This window comes from Lissotriton vulgaris, chromosome 2_1 (genome assembly GCF_964263255.1).
Source record: "Lissotriton vulgaris chromosome 2_1, aLisVul1.2, whole genome shotgun sequence".
In the NCBI taxonomy this organism is placed as follows: Eukaryota; Metazoa; Chordata; class Amphibia; order Caudata; family Salamandridae; genus Lissotriton; species Lissotriton vulgaris.
The window spans coordinates 1,819,179,083-1,819,198,112 of NC_141687.1; the positions used below are offsets into that span (position 1 = coordinate 1,819,179,083).

A 19,030-nucleotide genomic window follows, 5' to 3' on the forward strand; every position below is an offset into this window, starting at 1 on the left:
GAGGAGGTCATCTCTGCGATTGCGCGGCTGAAACTGGCCAAATCCCCAGGGCCGGACGGCTTCTCGGACATCTTTTATAACACGTTTTGTGTGGAGCTGGCTCCTTTTTTAACGCGCCTTTTTAATTCTTTCTTAGAGGTAGGGGAGGTGACTCCCTCCATGTTGGAGGCCGCTATCACGGTCATTGCCAAGCCGGGGAAGGACCCTACGGAGTGTGGATCATATTGCCCGATCTCACTCCTTAACATTGACGCCAAGCTCTTCGCCAGCATTTTAGCCGCACACCTCAGCCCGTTGATGGACGGCATCATAGATCCGGACCAGGCGGGTTTTATTCCGACGCGACAGGAGAGGTACAATACTAAGAGACTTCTACACCTCATGGACTTAGTTCACTGTTCTCGTGTGCAGGCCCTCTTCTTATCCATAGATGCGGAGAAGGCCTTCGACCGTGTAGATAAGACGTATTTGTTTGCTGTAGTGAAAGTCTTCGGTCTGGGGGATAACTTTGTGCGATTGGTCCGCTGCCTGTATGCGGCTCCGAAGGCGGCGGTCCGGGTGAATGGGTGCAGGTCTACTCTTTTCCCTATCACTAGAGGGACGAGGCAGGGGTGCTCCTTGTCCCCACTGCTTTTTGCGCTCTATAAGGAGCCCTTTGCTCAGCGGGTGTGGTCCAACGGGGGTATTGCGGGGATTCGGTTTGGCGCTGACACACACAAAATCAGCATGTACGCGGACGACGTGATTCTCTCGCTTACGCAACCCCACTCCTCCTTGCGGCACCTGTCGACAGAACTGCACGAATTTAGTAGAGTTGCGGGATTTAAAGTTAACTTTTCCAAATTTCAGATACTTAATGTGTCGGTCCATGCAGCTGAAATGCTGGATCTGCAACAGGATTTTGCCTCCCAGTGGGTTCACTCCCGACATCCCGTACCTGGCCCTTGCCCCCTCTATAGCACAGACAGCTTCCATTAATTACAAGCTGTTAGTGGACCAAACAGCCAAATCACTGTCCGACTGGTCCCGTCTCCATCTGGCCTGGTTCGGTAGACTGGCTGCAGTTAAAATGACGGTACTCCTGCACATCTTATACCTCTTTCAGATGCTCCCTCTGAGCCCTCCGCCGGGTTCCATCCAGAAGCTGCAAGGGTAATCAATAAGTTCTTATGGCACAGCTTTCCAAACTGTATCGCGCCCCATGCGTAGGTGTGTCAGATTTATGAGGGCAGATTTTTGAGGAGAATGAGCGATATTTGCACTGCAGACAGCCTCCCACATTCCTAGTCACCAACAGACACCTCTCTGCCCCTCCCCGCTGCATTCGTAATGAGATTCATTTGACAGATAAGGGAAGCATTGCTCACCTCCTGAGAAGAGATTGCACAGACCTAATCGCAACTCAAGCCCATTGGCTGTGCTGGTGAGCCGGAGTGGAATGGGTGTCTGGCAGACAAGGCGCCGCTTCTGCAGCCCTGATCTGAGCCCCAGCTGAGCTATTCATCCGGGCTCATTGGAATAATTGCCGGGTGCTCACAACCACGCTGTGCTTGACAGAGCAGGGTCCGGCCAGGGCCTGTGGTGTCAATCACAGTCACACTATCCTGCGCATTTGTGCCAACAAGTGTCAGATGACAGAGGTTTCCGAGGGAGTAGTAAAAAAAGTGCATGATACAAGTCACAACTTTCATGTTGAACCTGATGAGGCAGTGAACGTTGTATTGATAGTGTAAATGTTATGGATGGATGAGTGAACAAGGGTGTATGGATGGGTGGATGAATGAATAGATGGATGGATGAGTGAAAGCATGGATGGCTGGGTGAAAGGCGTGGATGATTGGATAAAAGGGCGGATGATGGGTGGATAAGTGAAACATTGGATGGATGAATGAAAGGGAGGGAGAGTGGATGAAAGGGTGGATGATGGATGAGTGAAAGGGTGGATGGAATGAACGGGTGGATGGAATAAAGGGGTGAAAGGGTTGATGGATAAATGAGCGAAAGAGTGGATAAAGAGATGGATGAGTGAAAGGATGAATGGATTGGTTTGGAGATGGATGGATAGGTTTGGATATGAAGGGTGGACAGACGGAATGGTGAAAACTGAATGATGGATGAAAGACTGAGCAGACGACACAATGTAAAGGTTAAATGACGGCCATCAGCAGGTAAATGGTAGGATGAAAGAATGAATGGGTAGATTTATGGAAGAGACAAGCTACCTTCTGGGTAGGGTCATGATGATTTGCTTAATTTACATTGTGCCATAAGGGCTTTGGGTCGAAGTGGGGGTATTTTCAGTGGGTGAGTGTGTGGATGGATGAGTGAGCAAGGGTGGATGTATAGATGGATGGATGGGTGAAAGCATGGGTTGCTGGGTGAAAGAGGGTGGATGATTGGATAAAAGGGCGGATGATAGGTAGATAAGTGAAAGATTGGATGGATGAATGAAAGGGAGGGAGGGAGGATGAATGAAAGGGATGGAGGATGAATGAGTGAAAGGAGAGATTGAGTGAAAGGGTGATGTAATGAAAGGGCGGATGGAATAAAGGAGTGAAAGGGTTGATGAACATATGAGCGAAAGGATTGATGAATGAGCGAAAGGGTCGATAAAGAGACGGATGAGTGAAAGGATAAATGGGTAGGTTTTGAGTTGTATGGATAGGTTTGTATATGAAGGGTAGACAGACGGAATGGTGAAAAACGGAATTATGGATGAAAGACAGAATAGACGACAGAATGTAAAGATTAAATGGTGGACATCAGCAGGTAAATGGTAGGATGAAAGCATGAATGGATAGATCTGTGGAAGAGACAAGAGATATCTTCTAAGGAGGGTCATGATGATTTGCTTCATTTGCTTGGTGCCATAAGAGTTTTGGTGCGACGTGGGGGTATTTTCAGTTTCTTCCTACTTATGTGCTGAAAAATAAATGGTTTTGTGCCAAACAACAGCAATCTATCTTGATTGAATGCCATTGAAACAAGCATTGACAAACTCAGTAGGCTTGGCCTTCGCAAGCGCCTCGGGTGGTTTGGGCTCGCTCGCATTACTGTGTCCCGAAATTTTATTTTCCAGAATGGCATGTCACCAACATGAAAAGTTTGGAAAGCTGTGTCTTATGGAATCATAAATGTCAGCGGCTTGCTTTATCACGGATTACAGCCCCGAAGTCCAGCGGTGGGTTGGGTTTCCCCTTGCTGAAAGCGTACTTCCAGGCGGCCTGCCTGCGATTCATCCTCAAATGGAACAGGCCATGGTCCCGTAAGCACTGGAACTTCATGGACCAGACGGTGGCGGGGCACAATATTTGGCGCAAGTTGTGGCTCCCTCAGAAGCATAGAGCGTGGGGTCTTAACTCTTCCCCTGTGACGTCACCAACCAGAAGGTGTGGGACCGATTGGCGCAGCGTAAAGGTTGGACTACTTTCCCGTCTCCTATGACGCCCATTGTAGACAATCCAGACTTCCCACCGGCCTGTTCGTCCCCGATCTTTCAGCGCTGGATGGAGGAAGCTTGCAAGAGAGTGAGCTTCCTCTTTGCATTTGATGGCCTAATCCTGTTCCCCTTGCTCCGCCGGGACTACTTCTATCTCTTAGAGTCCGATGCATTTCCTTATTCGCAGGTAGCGCATTGGGTCACTCAACCCCCTAACGTTGCTGCTATGTCCCGCCCGCTGATCGCCTTTGAACGGTGGGTGTTCTGCAAGACAAATGATCGCAAACTTGTATCTGATTTGTATGCCATGATCATGGCCCGCCCCAAAGCTTTTCGTACCAAAGCGCAGGTTTGTTGGGAGACAGAGCTGGGGCGCCCGCTTTCACGTAAAGGGTGGGAGCGGGTGTTCTACCGCGCACACCACAACACTGCCAACGTTGCAGGTACAGAGTCAGCCTATAAGGCAGTTACCTATTGGTATTATACCCCAGCTCGTATTAAGACTTGGGGATCAGAAACACTCAGGCCTGTGTTGGAAGGGATGTGGTTCCCCGGGCACCTTGACACACCTGCTGTGGCATTGCCCGAAGCTAGAGCGGTACTGGAAGGCGGTCCTTGACGACCTAGATGATGCGTTTCATATCACATTCCCTCGAGCTCCTGAACATGTGCTATTAGGGCTTCCTCATGCAAAAGCGTTTCCCTTGCGCTCACTGCGGGGTAGACGGATTGCTTTGGCCTTGTTAGCGGCGCGCTTAGTCATCCTTGCGCAATGGGGTCCCCTGATTCTCCTGACCTGAGGGACTGGGTCCGACGGCTGTGGCATCTTTTAGCTATGGAGCAGCTATCACTGTGTATGGACGGAAAGGGGGCAGACTATGCGGAATTGTGGGGCCCATTCCTACATCTTCTATCCAGGGATCTGTGGGAGGTAACGTGTCCAAAGTATTTGCAGATTCTTCAATTTTTTTCCCTTGGAGCCTCGGGGTCCCGCCAAGAAGACTTGAATGGTCTGGGTGGTGCTAGGGGGAGGGCGCGGCACGTAGTATAAGGGAGTAAATGAGACTGATGCGGAGGAGGGAGGTGTGGAGGGGGGGAGACGGGGGCTCTTTGTTGTTCTTGTTCCTATAATTGATTGCAGTAGATTCGTATTTGTTCTGGCTGCTCATCATGGCATTGCATTCTCCTTCGCGAGGGGGCCCTCCGGGGTGTAGGCCCGAACGCTGTGTTTAATACTAATGGAACTTGGTCTGCCGGCCAGCGGATGTAGGCAGCTGAGCTGTGTTATGGGATGTTATGCTGCTCAATTAAAAGGATTGATTCTAAAAAAATATTCTTAGCCACTGGTAATTACTTAGCACGCATCCAAGTCCATTGTTATTTTGCACACCATGCCACCTCAGTTGGGACTCAGCCATATGCAATTAAGTCCTGACTGTCCTCTGGTAGGAACATTCCAGCTCAAACTGCCAGGCCAGGTCCTTACTGAACCGGAACACAAGACCAGTTTTGCTCTTATTAGGGCTCATTAGTCAAGTATAGCTTGGTTCTAGTGGCTCTGAGCTGCCATCAGTGGTAAACTCTTCTATCTGAGAACCATTTTTCAAAACCGCAAAATGATCTGTGAAAATAAATGCCAGTCTTTTGAAGAGGTGGCAGGTTCTTTATATAGAAAATGGTCACTGGTTTTAGAGAGCGTTGTCTGGCTATGGAATGAATACCATTTATGTTTAATAAAGAGGTATGGTATTCTTTTGCAAAAGTTGACCATTATTTGTGGAAGAGGCAATTTAGTCTGCTGGTAAATCCTTGAGAATGTGGTCTAAACTTTTGGAAGAAGATGGCCTTTTCTTTTAAAGAGTAGTTGTGTCTGCTCTGAAGAAGAAAGAAGGCCTGGATCCTGGAAAAACGTGGTTCGATGGTTGAAAAACGCTGATGCTAGCTTTGATGAAGAGATTGCTTCAGCGGTGGTTGGATGAAGGTGGGTAGGATGATCCTTGGAAATAATAATATTAACATTGCTCTGACAACATACTCAAATGTATCTTTTCAGTTTGAAGTACTTTTGTTTCCAAATGTTTTTTATTAATTTTCAAACTTTATAACATGCCCAGCTGTGTTGGTGCATACCCTTATTAACACCACATGTGATACACTACAAGGGAAAAGATTACATTTTTGACCACTTTGTGGTCGTCGTAATTAGAAGTATGTTGCTCATTTATCATTCCTGCTTTTGAAGAGTGTAGTCCTGAAGTCAGGCGTCATGAAGATGTTGCATCTTATTAAAGTGTTTAGCTGCGTGGCATGCTATCACTTATAAACCTTTGTGCCTATCACCCAACTGGTAACCTAGATCACACAAGGTCTTATGTCCACCGCAGTTGATAGTTTTCAATATATTGTTTATCTGTTTAGTGTTGCTATTGATAACCTGAGAGCTCAGGTTGTTGTGAGAGTTTATCTGTGCTAGAGTGCTTTATACATCTACAACTGGATGCCAATTGTTGTCTCTGCAGCAGAAGATGACACTCAGAAATCATCTGGCACGTCTGCCAGTGCTTCGAGACAGAATGTAAGTGAAGATGAAGAGGAAAGCAGAACTTCAAGCTACTTCAGGGCTGGAACCAATAAGGGCACCAAGAGGAAGAACAACCAGTCCTACAGGAAGTCGAAAAAGAGGAAAACAAGTGCAACAAACCAGCAAGGCCAATCCAAAGGGTAAGTTCTGTCATTGCTGTACATTAGAGATGCATACAGACTATAAGTTTGATTTCAGATAGATACTCAAATATTGAAAAATCCTATAATGTCACAAATGTTGTTTCGTCTAGGGTGATACACAAAAATAGAAAAAAGTACTTTATAAATATAGCTGGTATTCAAAATGTTATTATTTGTTTACTGGCAGTAAATAACTCCCAGGAGATTCCAAGTGTTATGCCATGCTATCTTGCTGGATAATACAAATCTGAGATGTAATTTTTGTACCCCCACGAATTTCTGGCTGGAATATTAAGAGTCTCCATACGGGGTATTCCTCAAGTGTGACGTGGGTGATAATTTGATTCAACTGCTGTCAAGCTTCCATGTGTTATAAGATGTACACCCTTGAAATATAGTGAACTGTGTCCTGCTCTCTTGAGCCCATTGACAGGCTAGCTTTGGACCCAAAATGACTGGCCCTTTGTACTTGAAATCAAATCTCTTAGTCACGTTAGTGCTCCAGCAATAGCTAGACTGGAAATGTTCTCATTTGTGAGACATGCAAGAAACGAAGACAGCCACATTTGTAGTGTGGTTGCATTGGCCCTGCCAAAAATTGGACATCTGTTGTTCATCCAGTTTCCTAATTTCTATCCTTCCAAATTGCAAAAAGGGGTCTGTTCATCTTCACTTGTCATGGCTGTAGATATCAGCTTAAGGATTCACATTAACGCAAAAGCTTAAGGGAGAGGAACACCTCACCCCCAATTCCTGACCTTGATGTCCCAATGCATGGAGACCCAGCAGCGGTAGACGATGCTAGGAGCATTGCCGGCTGGGCCCCTTGCCTCTGTCACAGTGCTGACCAGGCTTTGAGGGGCTGCAAACATAGGAATACTGACTACGCTGATTTCATGTGGTTTCACTGCATTGTCCAGGTGATGAGTCAGTAGCTCTGTTGCAGCCGTTGGAGTATCGGGGTTTGGGCAACCTGCTGGGCTATGCCCAGTAATCAGTGTAGTGTGACGCAGCAATGCCCTATGACGCCAGTCTTTCACTCTCTGGCTCAGGCAGTATCGGAACCCTTAAGCAGGGCCGGACTGGGAACGAAAAACGGCCCTGGCAAAGTGCTCGGCCGAGTTGGAGGTGCGACCGAGCTCTTTGCCGGGGCTGGTTTTCGGCCGATTTTGTTCAAGGACAGATTTTGCAGCTACCATGAAAAACCGGTCCTGTAACAAAAACGACCCCAGGGGCCCAAAACCGGCCCCCACCCTTGCGGCGCACCAGGGTATTGCCCGGTGCCCGCTACAGCCAGTCCGGCCCTGCGCTTAAGGAGAGGCGTTGTGGGCCCAATTGCTGCGTTCATGCCTGTGGTACTGCTTTGGGCTGATTGGGATTTAATCTGGATTTTAGCTGGGGGGGCAGCGGCTTCATGGAATCTTTGATCTCTTTTGGGCCCAGGAGCTTGCCTGCTTTGACTGCTGCACTCACTCAATGTACTTTTAAAGCACACTTTCAGTCGAACACTCTTCGTCCATCCATTGTACCCTTAAATGTACCCATGCATCCAGCACACACTAATTCTGCACATACTTTTCAGCCCTAAAGCTCTTCTGTATTTAACCAGGTTGCAATCTTTACAAACATGCACACACACCAAATATGTGCTGGCTGAATAACACTTCACCCTTCATATTGTACTCCACGCAAGCAAACATGCACTCTGCACATGATTGATCCACAAATGCACTGCACTGCACTACATCTCCCATGTAATGTATTCCTCTCGACATACATAAACCCAGTGCATGCAGTAACTACACTTGCACTGCACAGTACTGATCCATCCTTGTACTGTACCCTTCCCAGGCACACACACAACTAACACAGATTCACTACATCTGTGCAGCACTCCACAACTTACCTGATGTAGGCCGAGGATTTAAGCCCTTGAAATCAAAAAGAGGGGGCTCTTTAATCCAAAGGGATGGAGCACCCAGTAACTCATCAGTTAAAACAAGAAAGTTCCCTTTGAATAGAATCTGATTTTATCAACTTATGCTCCAATCTCAACTTTTATACCATACTCAGACACACTTAATGATTAAGGCACTTATAAATCAACCAATTATCAAAATATTCATCTATTTATTTAACCCCTTCCACGCTGATGACGAGCTGGGCTCGTCATGGCGTAGCCTCCTTGCACGCTGATGACGAGCCCAGCTCGTCACGTAACATGCGATTTAAAAAATCTCAGTGTGCGAGCGGAATTCCGCTAGCGCGCATGAGGTTAATGAAAAGATGAGAACAAATTTCTTTTTATACAAATTCATATGATATTGTTGGGCCTGGATGTTTGCAGTTTGTTCTTGTCCTGAAAAGTTCTTTGGAAGTCACGAGATAGGTGACTCCTCCTCAGAACCACTTTGCGCATGGGCATTGGCTCCATCCCCAGATTGTTTTTTTCCGCCATCGGGCTCGGATGTGTTTCCTGCGCTCCAGTTTGGAACCGATTTCCTTCGGCGCGCAATCCTCACCCAGTTCGACGGTATTGTTTTGATCGCGCTACTTAGGCGCGATTCTCTACTACTTCGAAGTCTTCGATTCTGGTCATCGACGAAGGCGTTCGGGCCTACCTAGGCCTTGCTTTCTGGCTCATGGAAAGAACGCCATTCAAGAAGTGTCCTCAATGTGGGTCGAAGTTTCCCCACACCTACCTACATGAGGTGTGCAACCTTTGCCTCTCACCGGAGCACGAGGCCAAAGACTGTTCGGCGTGTGCCTCATTCCGCTCCAAAAAAAACATTCAGGACCGACGAGCTCGAAGAACAATAGCTCGTTCGTCAGCTTCGTCCCCGACGACATCTTCGAAGAGGGCGTCGACGTGCCAGAACACCAGCACACCGAAGAGAGTATCGGATCCTCAGAGGCCGAAGACTCCGACGTTGAGGACATCACTCCCGCTCAACGGGTCGTAATTAAGACCGTCGACCCCAACCCTTCTGTGAGAAGGTGGCCTGATATGCAGTGCTCACTATTCTAGTGAACACTATGTATCAGTCCAGCAACCCTTATTGATGATTGGTTGTAAGTCAACCTTATAGACCAGCTATCCTAGTAGCGTGGATACGAGCAGTCTAAGGCTAAAGACTCGAGAGGGCGTGTTAAGCCAGCTGTTTACCACACATATACCCCTTGAACACCAAGTGAAAGGACACCACACAAGTGTTATGAAAATAAACAAGATATTTATTATAAATCACAACAGCCCTGTACTCTTTATGAGGACAGGGTACTAAGCACAAAACAAAACTCTTACGAAAATACTTAAGTTAGCACAGTATATACAAAGGCCCGAGGGGCACGGAAAACCATATACTCTGAAAGTGGAATGCGAAATTACTAGCAGGTAAGTACAGTACTAATAGGCTTTGGAATCGCTAGATCTTGACTATAGAATCTTCAGATTACTTCTAGGAGACCCAGGGGACTCGGGTGCAGAGTGTGCACTCTCACGCGTGATGCGGGACAAAGTCTATGGTAGCTAGTAATGACAAAGTTAGTGTTCTCGGGCGAACCCGACCTGGTAGGAGGAAAACGAAAGTGGATTCTGACCCTTGGATAGTGAGGCTATGCTGGGGCACCGAAACGCCGAAGTTACCTAGCCCAGGGGCTGCAGCTGCATAGGACTCAAAAGACGTCAGGAATCCTCGTAGACGGACCAGGAGCCTGGAAGAAAGAAGTTGCTGGCAGGCGACCAGTGAAGAAAGTTCGATGGATCCAAGCCTGGATCGAAGGAAGATGACACCTGAAAGCAGAGGGGACCAAGTTCGTGACTACTAGCCAGTAGTCAGGTGGCACCAGGAGGGCACCGGATGGTAGTCACCTCGACTAGGTGAGTGGGTGACGCTGTGCTCGCAGATCTCACGGACCAGGAGGCGTTGTCGGCGACCAGGATGGAGGAGCGAGCTGTCCCACGAAGATTGAAGCTGTCGGCGTCGCTGGACCCAGAATTGGGCAACAAAGCCTTGGCAAATTCAAGCCCACGCGGTGGACTCAAAATGGCGTCTGGAGTGGACCAGGAGGGTCCGGGGTGCCTCTCTTGAAGAAGGAAGCAAGGGCCAGTCTGGAGCAACCAGACCAGCAGCAGTGATGTCGTCGGGCGTCGTGTAGAAGGCCACAAGCCAGCCGGCTAGTAGCCACACAGCGCGGTGAGCACGCAAAAGCAGAAGGGCCCCACGCAGATCGTGGAGATGCTGGAGGGCTGATCTTCGGTGCTGGAGCTGCTCAGGGTTGGGGCTTCTCGGACCCCAAAGCACTCACCAGTGGAAGACTCGGTGGGCTTGTTGCAAAGAAGTCGTGCAGTCTTGGCGATCGTCGGTCCCTCGAGGTCTCGTCGCACTCACAGTTCTCAGCTTTGCTGTAGAGGTGAGTAGAGGTCAGAGGTGCCAGGGAAGCCGGGTCTCGTCGAGCTGGCTCGTCGGATTCGTGAAGAAGGACTTGCAGCAGACCGCAGTGTTCTTAGGATGGTGCCCGCTTGATGCAGGGTGACTACTCCTTAGCCACAAGGGAGAATCTTGAAGAAGAAATCTTGATGTCCTTTCGCAGAAAGTCGTGTCTTGATTCCAAAGATGATCTAATTTGAACAGGGGGCCCGCTCCCATCTTTATACTAAAAAAGGGGGCTGACCCGGTGACTAGGTCCTGCCTATGGGTGGGACTAGGAGGGGGGTGGTTACACCCCTCTGCCATGCCGGACTTTCCCCAGGCCAGGGGCTGGTGTGCCCCTGGAACTGGTTCTGACCGGCCTATGCGTAGTGAGCACCGGGGTGCCACTCAGCAGTCACCTTCCTGAAAAGCCCTTCCTACCCAGGATACACAAAACCATGTCTGGGATGGTGCTAGCACCGCCCCGGACAGGAAACCCTTTGTCCAAGCCTCCCTCGCTGGAAGGACTCCCAGCAGCAGGAGGTCAGACTCGTGTCTGTGGTGGCAGCATCCATTTTGTGGAGCTGAGGCTTTAGTTAACTTTAACCGGGGTTCACAGTTACATACATGTCGTGTCCCTCTAGAAGGGTGGAATGCTAACCCCGTCGCCAGAATTGGCGAGGGGTTAGTATTCCAATTCGTATGACACCTTACTCGACATGTTTTGATAAAGCAATACCAAAGTTAGCATTTAACCGCGAGGATTATAATGCACTTAAGAGTATATGGTATGCGATATCATGGAACAGCTATTAGGACTTGGTTCCGCAAGCTGCAGACAGGCTCAGCTCATGCCAGAGCACTATCTCACACGATTCCACGCACTCTGCCTTCAGGATTGTCAATGCCTGCCATAGGAGTGACTGATAGGAATCTGTGTGTCCATTTTAGGGTTAGGTATAGGTATACTACACCTACAGCGAAGGGTGATTACACGACTTTGCCCCAGCTGTCATGCAGCCAGTTGTGTCAAATTTAGGAGGCCAGCCAGGGGTGGCATAATACATGCTGCAGCCCCTGGCAGCCCTGGGTACACCTATGCCCTGAGTTACAGGGTCTGATAAGGTGGCCCAGTACCAATTGGAAATGCACCTAGGGTACATGGAATCCATTTTACAGAGAGAGCAGTAGGCCTGGGGTCCTGATTGGCAGGATCCCAGGTCGACTATGTCAAAAACCAGCTAAAACACGGGGCAAAAAGTTGGGGGCAACCATAGTCAGGATGTACCTTCCTACACCTTCCTCGACACCCTCAAAAACGGCTTCGGTCACACCCTCACCTTCGGGCCCGGGTGCACACCGAGACACTCTTCTCACGCCCCGCCTTCGGGCCTGGCAAAGAAGCCCACTAAGCCTTCAGGCGGCTCGGGCTCGAGCCAGCCTATTACCGGTGCCAGCAATATACCGACACCAAAAAAGAAGCCATCTTCCTCTACTACGCCGACCGTTGGTCCGACACCTAAGCACGGGCGCCGAAGACTGGCAGCGGCTCATCGATGCCGAAATGGCACTCGGAGGCGAGTAAAAAACCGCCCAAAGGGCCAGATTCACACGCGTCGGAGCCTAAAAAAACACCCGGAACCGAAAAACAGGTTCCCGTGAAAGACATTGCAAAAGGGCACACTCCTAAGCCAAAAGACTCAACACCAGCTACCGACTCTGTGCCGAAAAAACCTACGGAGCCAAAAACTTTGACTCCGAAGGATTTGCCCCACTCAGAATAACTTTTTACACTGGATCCCAATCAGACAACTCTTGTAAAGGATCCTAAAACCGGACAATTGACTCTCAGCTCCCAGAAGAGACCACTTGAGGCGCCAGCACCTCCTCCCCCTCCAAAGAAGAAGGACATAGCAACCTCTCCATTAAGGGTCCCTTCTCCACCACCTCCCCATATTGTTCCTCCTCCAACACATCAGTCACCTACACAATCTACTAATCCAGATGATGATGCAGACACAGATTCTGACGATATAGGTGGGGGTGCATATGACCCAGCAGGCACCTATAGTCCCCCTCAGTCACCTAATCCATGCGATGATTATAACACCCCTGATGTGCCTTACGTTCCACAAGATGATGTAAACCCTTCCAGACATTTCCCACCAGAGGACACTTTAGGGTTTAACCTACTAGTCCAAAGAGCTGCACAATATCATGGGATGGACTTACACACCGATGCAGTGGAGGAAGATTTCCTATTAGACACTTTTGATTGCACTCAAAGGTCTACTGCCATTTTACCAATGCTTAAGGGTGTCATCAAGCACTCAACTGAGGTTTTTAAGGATCCTGTCAGGGCTAGGGTCCTCAATCCTCGCATTGAGAAAAAATATAAAGCTGCCCCTACAGATCCAGTTTATATTAAAGGACCACCACAATTAGATTCTCTAGTAGTGTCTAATGCACGTAAACATGCTAATTCCCAGACATCAAATGAGGCCTCACCACCAGACAAAGAATCTAAGCTCCTTGACGCCTCCGGCAAGCGAACAGCGGAAAAAGTAGCTAACATCTGGCGCATTGCCAACACCCAAGCATTGCTGGCAAGATACGACAGGGCACATTACGACGAACTAGAGTCCATAATGCAGCACCTACCAGACAAATACAAAAATAGGGCTAATGAACTTATACAGGAAGGTAAAAATATCACTAATATTTCCATCCGTTGTGCCCTAGACGCTGCAGATACCGCCTCAAGGGCAATCAATACCAGCACCCTACTACGTAGACATGCCTGGCTACGTATTTCAGGTTTTAAACCTGAGGTACAAAACTCCATCCTTAATCAGCCATTTGATGAGACACATTTATTTGGCCCAAATGTTGACGTATCTTTAGAGAAAATGAAAAAAGACACTGATACAGCAAAATCTATGGGAGCCTTGCAGCAGCAAGCTCCCAGACGTTCCTTTCGTCGCTCATCATACAGAGGCAACACAAGAGGCTACTCCTCAAAGTCCCTTCACTTCCTACAAAAACCCTGGTCAATCCACATTCACTAAAGGCTACCAGAGAGGGGTTACAGGGTAACAACAACAAAGGCAGAGGCAAAAACAACAACTCAAACTCTGCCTGTACCCCTACCCAATGACTTTCCTGACCCCCCCACCCCCCATCATTCAACTCCTGTGGGGGGAAGACTTCAACAATTCCTGCCTGCCTGGATCAACATCACATCAGACAGGTGGGTGCGACAAATTATTCATTCAGGTTAGTGTCTAGAATTAACATCTACCCACCCCCCCACCCCCCCCCCCCCCACACACAAACATACCACCCAAACAGCGTCCAATGTCACAAGAACATCTATCACTGTTAAAGCAAGAAGTAGTATCCCTGCTAGAAAAAAGTGCAATCGAACCAGTTCCTCTGCACCAAGGAAGGACGGCCCTGTAAGACCTATTTTAGACCTCAGACCGCTAAATTTGGAGTTACAATAGCACCAAGGGTATTCACCAAGTGCCTAGCAGTAGTGGCAGCGTATTTACGAAGACAACACATCCATGTCTTCCCGTACCTCGACGACTGGCTCATAAAAGCCAGCTCATACAATTAAGGCATGCAACACACTCATACCACCATCCAACTACTCCACAACTTGGGGTTCACAATAAACCTCACCACGTCTCATCTACAGCCGTCCAAAGTACAACAGTACCTCGGTGCCACAGTAAACACCTCAACAGCGCAGCCTATCACACTCCAGCAAGGATAGCCAGCATGCAAACTCTTCTAACAAAGTTTCAGCCACAACACTCCCTCCCAGCAAGAGTGTTCATGCAACTCATAGTGATGATGGCCTCTTGCATCTTCATAGTAACCCATGCAAGATTTCAAATGCGTCCTCTCCAAGAATGCTTATCACGTCAATGGAACCAGGCTCAAGGTCACTTAACAGCCCTAGTGTTGGTAGACGGTCGGACTCATTGCTCTCCGCAGTGGTGGAACACCAAAAACCTTTCCAAGGGACGACCGTTCCTAGAGCCAGTTCCTCAGATAATCTTGACTGCGGACGCATCGCTCTCCGGCTGGGGAGCCCACCTATTGCAACACACCATGAAAGGCAGCTGGACACTGCAACAAAAATTACTCCACATCAATCATCTGGAGTTACTAGCCTTATTCCTAGCACTAAAAACTTTCCAGAAGCAAGTAGCAAACAAAGCTGTGTTAGTCCGCACAGACAACATGACCGCAATGTACTACATACAGAAGCAGGAGGCACACACTCCCTGCAACTCTAACAATTAGCACAGGACATATGGAGGTGGGCTATACCTCAAAACATATTCCTCCTAGCCCAGCATGTTCCGGGCGTGCAAAATACTAAAGCGGATCTGTTAAGTCATCAAATGCAATAGACTCACAAGTGGGAACTTCATATGCAAGTTCTTCAACCATTCTTTCAGATTTGGGGACAACCTCAAATAGACTTATTTGCCACCCACAAAAACGCAAAATGCCCATGCTTCGCCGCCAGATATCCACACCCACTGTCAAAAGGCAATGCGATATGGATGAATTGGTCAAAAAGATTTGCGTATGCTTTTTCACCTCTACCACTCATGCCACTAGTAGTATGCAAACTACAGAAGCATTCTCTGACCCTCATCCTAGTTGCTCCAACGTGGGCCAGACAACTGTGATACACCACACAGCTACAACTGTCTGTGGTACTGCACCAAAAACTGCACCTGTCTCCACACCTCTTAACACAGAACTGTGGAGAGATCAGACACCCGGACCCAGCTCAGCTCAACCTTGCGATCTGGCTCCTGAAGTCCCAGAATTTGGATATCTGAACCTTCCTCCAGACTGCATGAATGTCATTAAAGAAGTTAGACGTCCAACCACTAGGGCACGTTACGCGGCCAAGTGGAAACGATTTGTGATCTACTGTCACACAACAATATTGATCCCCTAAATGTGTCTATTCAACACATCATAGGCTACTTACTGCATCTCCAAAGATGTAACTTAGCCTATACGTCTATTAGACTACATCTTGCTGCAATAGCAGCATATCTGCAAAACAGACAACATCTATCTCTGTTCAGAGTGCCTGCCATTAAAGCCTTTATGGAAGGCCTTAAAAGATTAATCCCTCCCAGAGTACCACCTTTGCCTGTGTGGAATTTAAATGTTGTTCTCAAACGGTTAATGGGACCTCCCTTTGAGCTTTTACACAGATGTGAATTACAATTTTTAACATGGAAAGTTGCTTTCCTAGTAGCTATTACTTCTCTGCGGAGAGTTAGTGAACTACAAGCACTAACCATCCAAGAACCGTTCTTGCAAATGCATCAAACTAAGGTAGTTCTAGGTACTAATCCAAAATTCCTGCCCAAAGTAATTTCTCCATTCCATCTCAATCAATCTGTGCTGCTGCCTGTTTTCTTCTCACTACCACAGTCAGTAGCAGAAAGATCTCTTCACACATTAGATGTCAAAAGAGCATTGCTATACTACATAGAAAGAACTCAACCTTTTCGTAAGACAAAACAACTTTTTGCGTCTTTCTCACCACCACACAAAGGTCATCCCATTTCAAAATCTGGGATAGCTAGATGGATTATCAAATGCATACAGATGTTACCACAAAGCTAAACGTACGTTATCTGTTCCTCCTAAAGCCCACTATACAAGAAAAATAGGGGCTTCAATGGCATTTTTAGGGAACATTCCCCTAACACTGCGCTCCTCCACCGAGATCCTGCAGAGACTCCAGACAATCAAGAACGCAGCAGCCAGACTGATCCTCAACCTGCCTAATAGGACACACATCACCCAGCACCTGAAAGACCTCCACTGCCTCCCCTTCCAGAATAAGATGCCAGTTCAAGTTTCTGACCCATGCATACAATGCCCTTCACAAACCAAGGACCACACTACATGAGCCTGACCTTCCACAACCCTTCAGAAACCTTTGCTACGCACACCTCACCCTCACTCAGACACCACAGATCCGCACCAGCCGCTCTGGAGGACGCTCTTTATCCCACCTTGCTGCCAAAGCATGGAACATCCTCCATCTCCGCACTTCCCCCTCATTGAACCACTTCAGGAAGGGACTCAAGACCTGGCTCTTTAAATGACACGTGCAGCACAGCGCCTGGCTACCCCCAGTGGTGATTAGTTGCGCTCTACAAATAATACTTGACCGTGCTCATATTGCTTAGCTCCTGGTGAAGGCGGAAGCATTATACCACAATGTTGGAAGCTTTTTCGGCGCTCCTCCCTATCCAACAAACCTGCAATCCATCAGCGAGTCTTATGTCATGGCGCACATGCATGATCCTTGTTTGCATACGGCAAAACAGCATTCTGGATCTAGACAACAATACAGTTGGGCACTTCGGGCAGGTGTACACGTCTTTAGCATGTAGAGAACTTTTCTGTCCCAACACTGCCTACTTGAATACACATGGTGTAAAGATTGTATTTCTACAGGAAACTTCACTTTTAAATGCGCAGAGGATTTCTTTGCACATAAATGGGTTGCTGCTTTGGGGCTTGTGGGGGAGCACCCCTTGTGGACAAGAAATATCAGATAGCAGAGTAGAGAGTTGGGAGTTGGTGTCCTGATACAGAGGAGCAGGCAAAAGCTTACACTAGTACTGATACAGAGGAGAAGGCAAAGGCTTACACTAAGAAAGAGCAGGCGCAACCACCGCAATCTTAATATGTACAAGCAGGGAAAGGAAAGAAAGCAGTAACTTGACAAACACTGGTTTAAAACTGGCGTTATACACAGATAAGACTAAGAACTATGTGATCATATAATTCAGTCTCAGTACAAATTATTCTTATAGTTAGTCACTTGGCAAATCCATAGAGGAGGTGCAGCAGAGGTGATTCTGTATCTGGACTGTAGGACATAAAGAAGGATTGTACTTGCAGGAGGCAAGCCCATATCTGTCCACTTTGAAACACAGTGAAGATTCATGAGAAACTCGCAATATCAGATCATCATAGACCACATTCAACACAAGACAAAGAAAGGAACGAGTACTGCCTCCTAGCATTCTGGTGTGATCCCCTGTACAGAGGGAAACATTTAAACGCAGGTGAGGACAGAATAGTACACTTAAAATACCGCAAGAATCCTAGAACAGTATAAGTAGAGCAGCAGAGAGCAACCTACTCTAAGAAAAACAGCATGGATAAGGCAGAGGAAACCGGAATTCGAGCATTGGACTAACAAGGCCAAAGGGGCAGAATGAAGCTGAAAACAGAATGAAGCTGAACAAGCACTAATGAAGCACAGAATTAAGCTGAACAAAAACCAACAACCTATGAACTGTAGCAAACCATATAAACAGAAAAAAAGGAATAACCAAAAGGCCAACTGGAACATACACAGCAATAGATGAAAGTAGACAAATACAAATGGTTGAAAGAAAAGAAGCAAATGTGTAGCAAATGAGATGGGGCAGGCAGTGATTGCATCTGACTATAGATTTAAGACAGACAAGAGAGTGAAGCAAAAAGCAATGGAGGTCTAGGAGAAACCTGTAGTCAGCTGTTGGAGAATAGGAAACAGGCTCTGGTTACAGCAAGTTGCCAATTGGTCAGCCAACAGATAACTAAATTTCAAACATCAGTGCATGAGGTATGAGCTTCAAGCAGTGGAAGTTTATATGGAGGCCTCACAATTTTCTTGTGTGCAGATGATACACACATTGTTCTACCTCTGTAATCCAAGGACATTCAGAATTCAAAGTCCCTCAATTCCTGTTACACCCAAGATTCACTATGGATGTGCGCCAACTCCCTGAAACTCAAGTTCAAGTTCAGTCATTTGTATAGCGCGCTGCTCACCCAGAGGGTCTCAAGGCGCTAGAGGGAGGGGTACAGTATTTGTCGAAAAGCCAGGTTTTCAGTTCATTTCTGAAGGAAATGTGATTCTGATTAAGGCGGAGGTGGGGAGGGAGTGAGTTCCAGGTCTTGGCAGCCAGGAAGGAGAAGGATCTGCCACCCATGGTGGATTTTCGGATGCGCGGGACTGCGGCGAGGGCTTGATTGGATGATCTTAGTTGGCGGGTGATATTGTAGAAGGACAGTCGAGTGTTGAGGCATTCGGGTCCTAGATTATAAAGGGCCTTGTGTGCGTGGGTGAGAAGGCGGAAAGTAATTCTTTTGTTGACGGGAAGCCAGTGGAGGTCTTTTAAGTGTACGGTGATGTGCTCTTGACGCGGGATGTCTAATATAAGTCTCGCTGACACGTTTTGGATGCGCTGGAGTTTTTTCTGTAATTTTGTTGTAATTCCGGCGTAGAGTGTGTTGCCATAATCTAGTCGACTCGTGACCAGTGCATGGGTGACAGTCTTTCTTGTCTCGAGGGGGATCCAGCGGAAGATCTTTTTGAGAATGCGAAGGACGTTGAAGC

The 19,030-nt window shown here is 47.7% G+C and overlaps 1 protein-coding gene across 2 annotated transcripts in view; it reads left to right on the forward strand.

Annotated features, from left to right (window-relative positions):
* The window catches only part of BLM (BLM RecQ like helicase), a 451,097-nt gene that overhangs the window by 418,986 nt on the left and 13,081 nt on the right, over positions 1–19,030 (forward strand). Inside the window, exon 20 of one of the 2 annotated variants that reach the window (XM_086957898.1) lies at positions 5,959–6,160. In XM_086957898.1, the coding sequence (XP_086814024.1) occupies positions 5,959–6,160 (202 nt within the window). The remainder of the gene's footprint in view (positions 1–5,958; positions 6,161–19,030) is intronic. The other variant, XM_086957899.1, reaches the window with a different exon arrangement.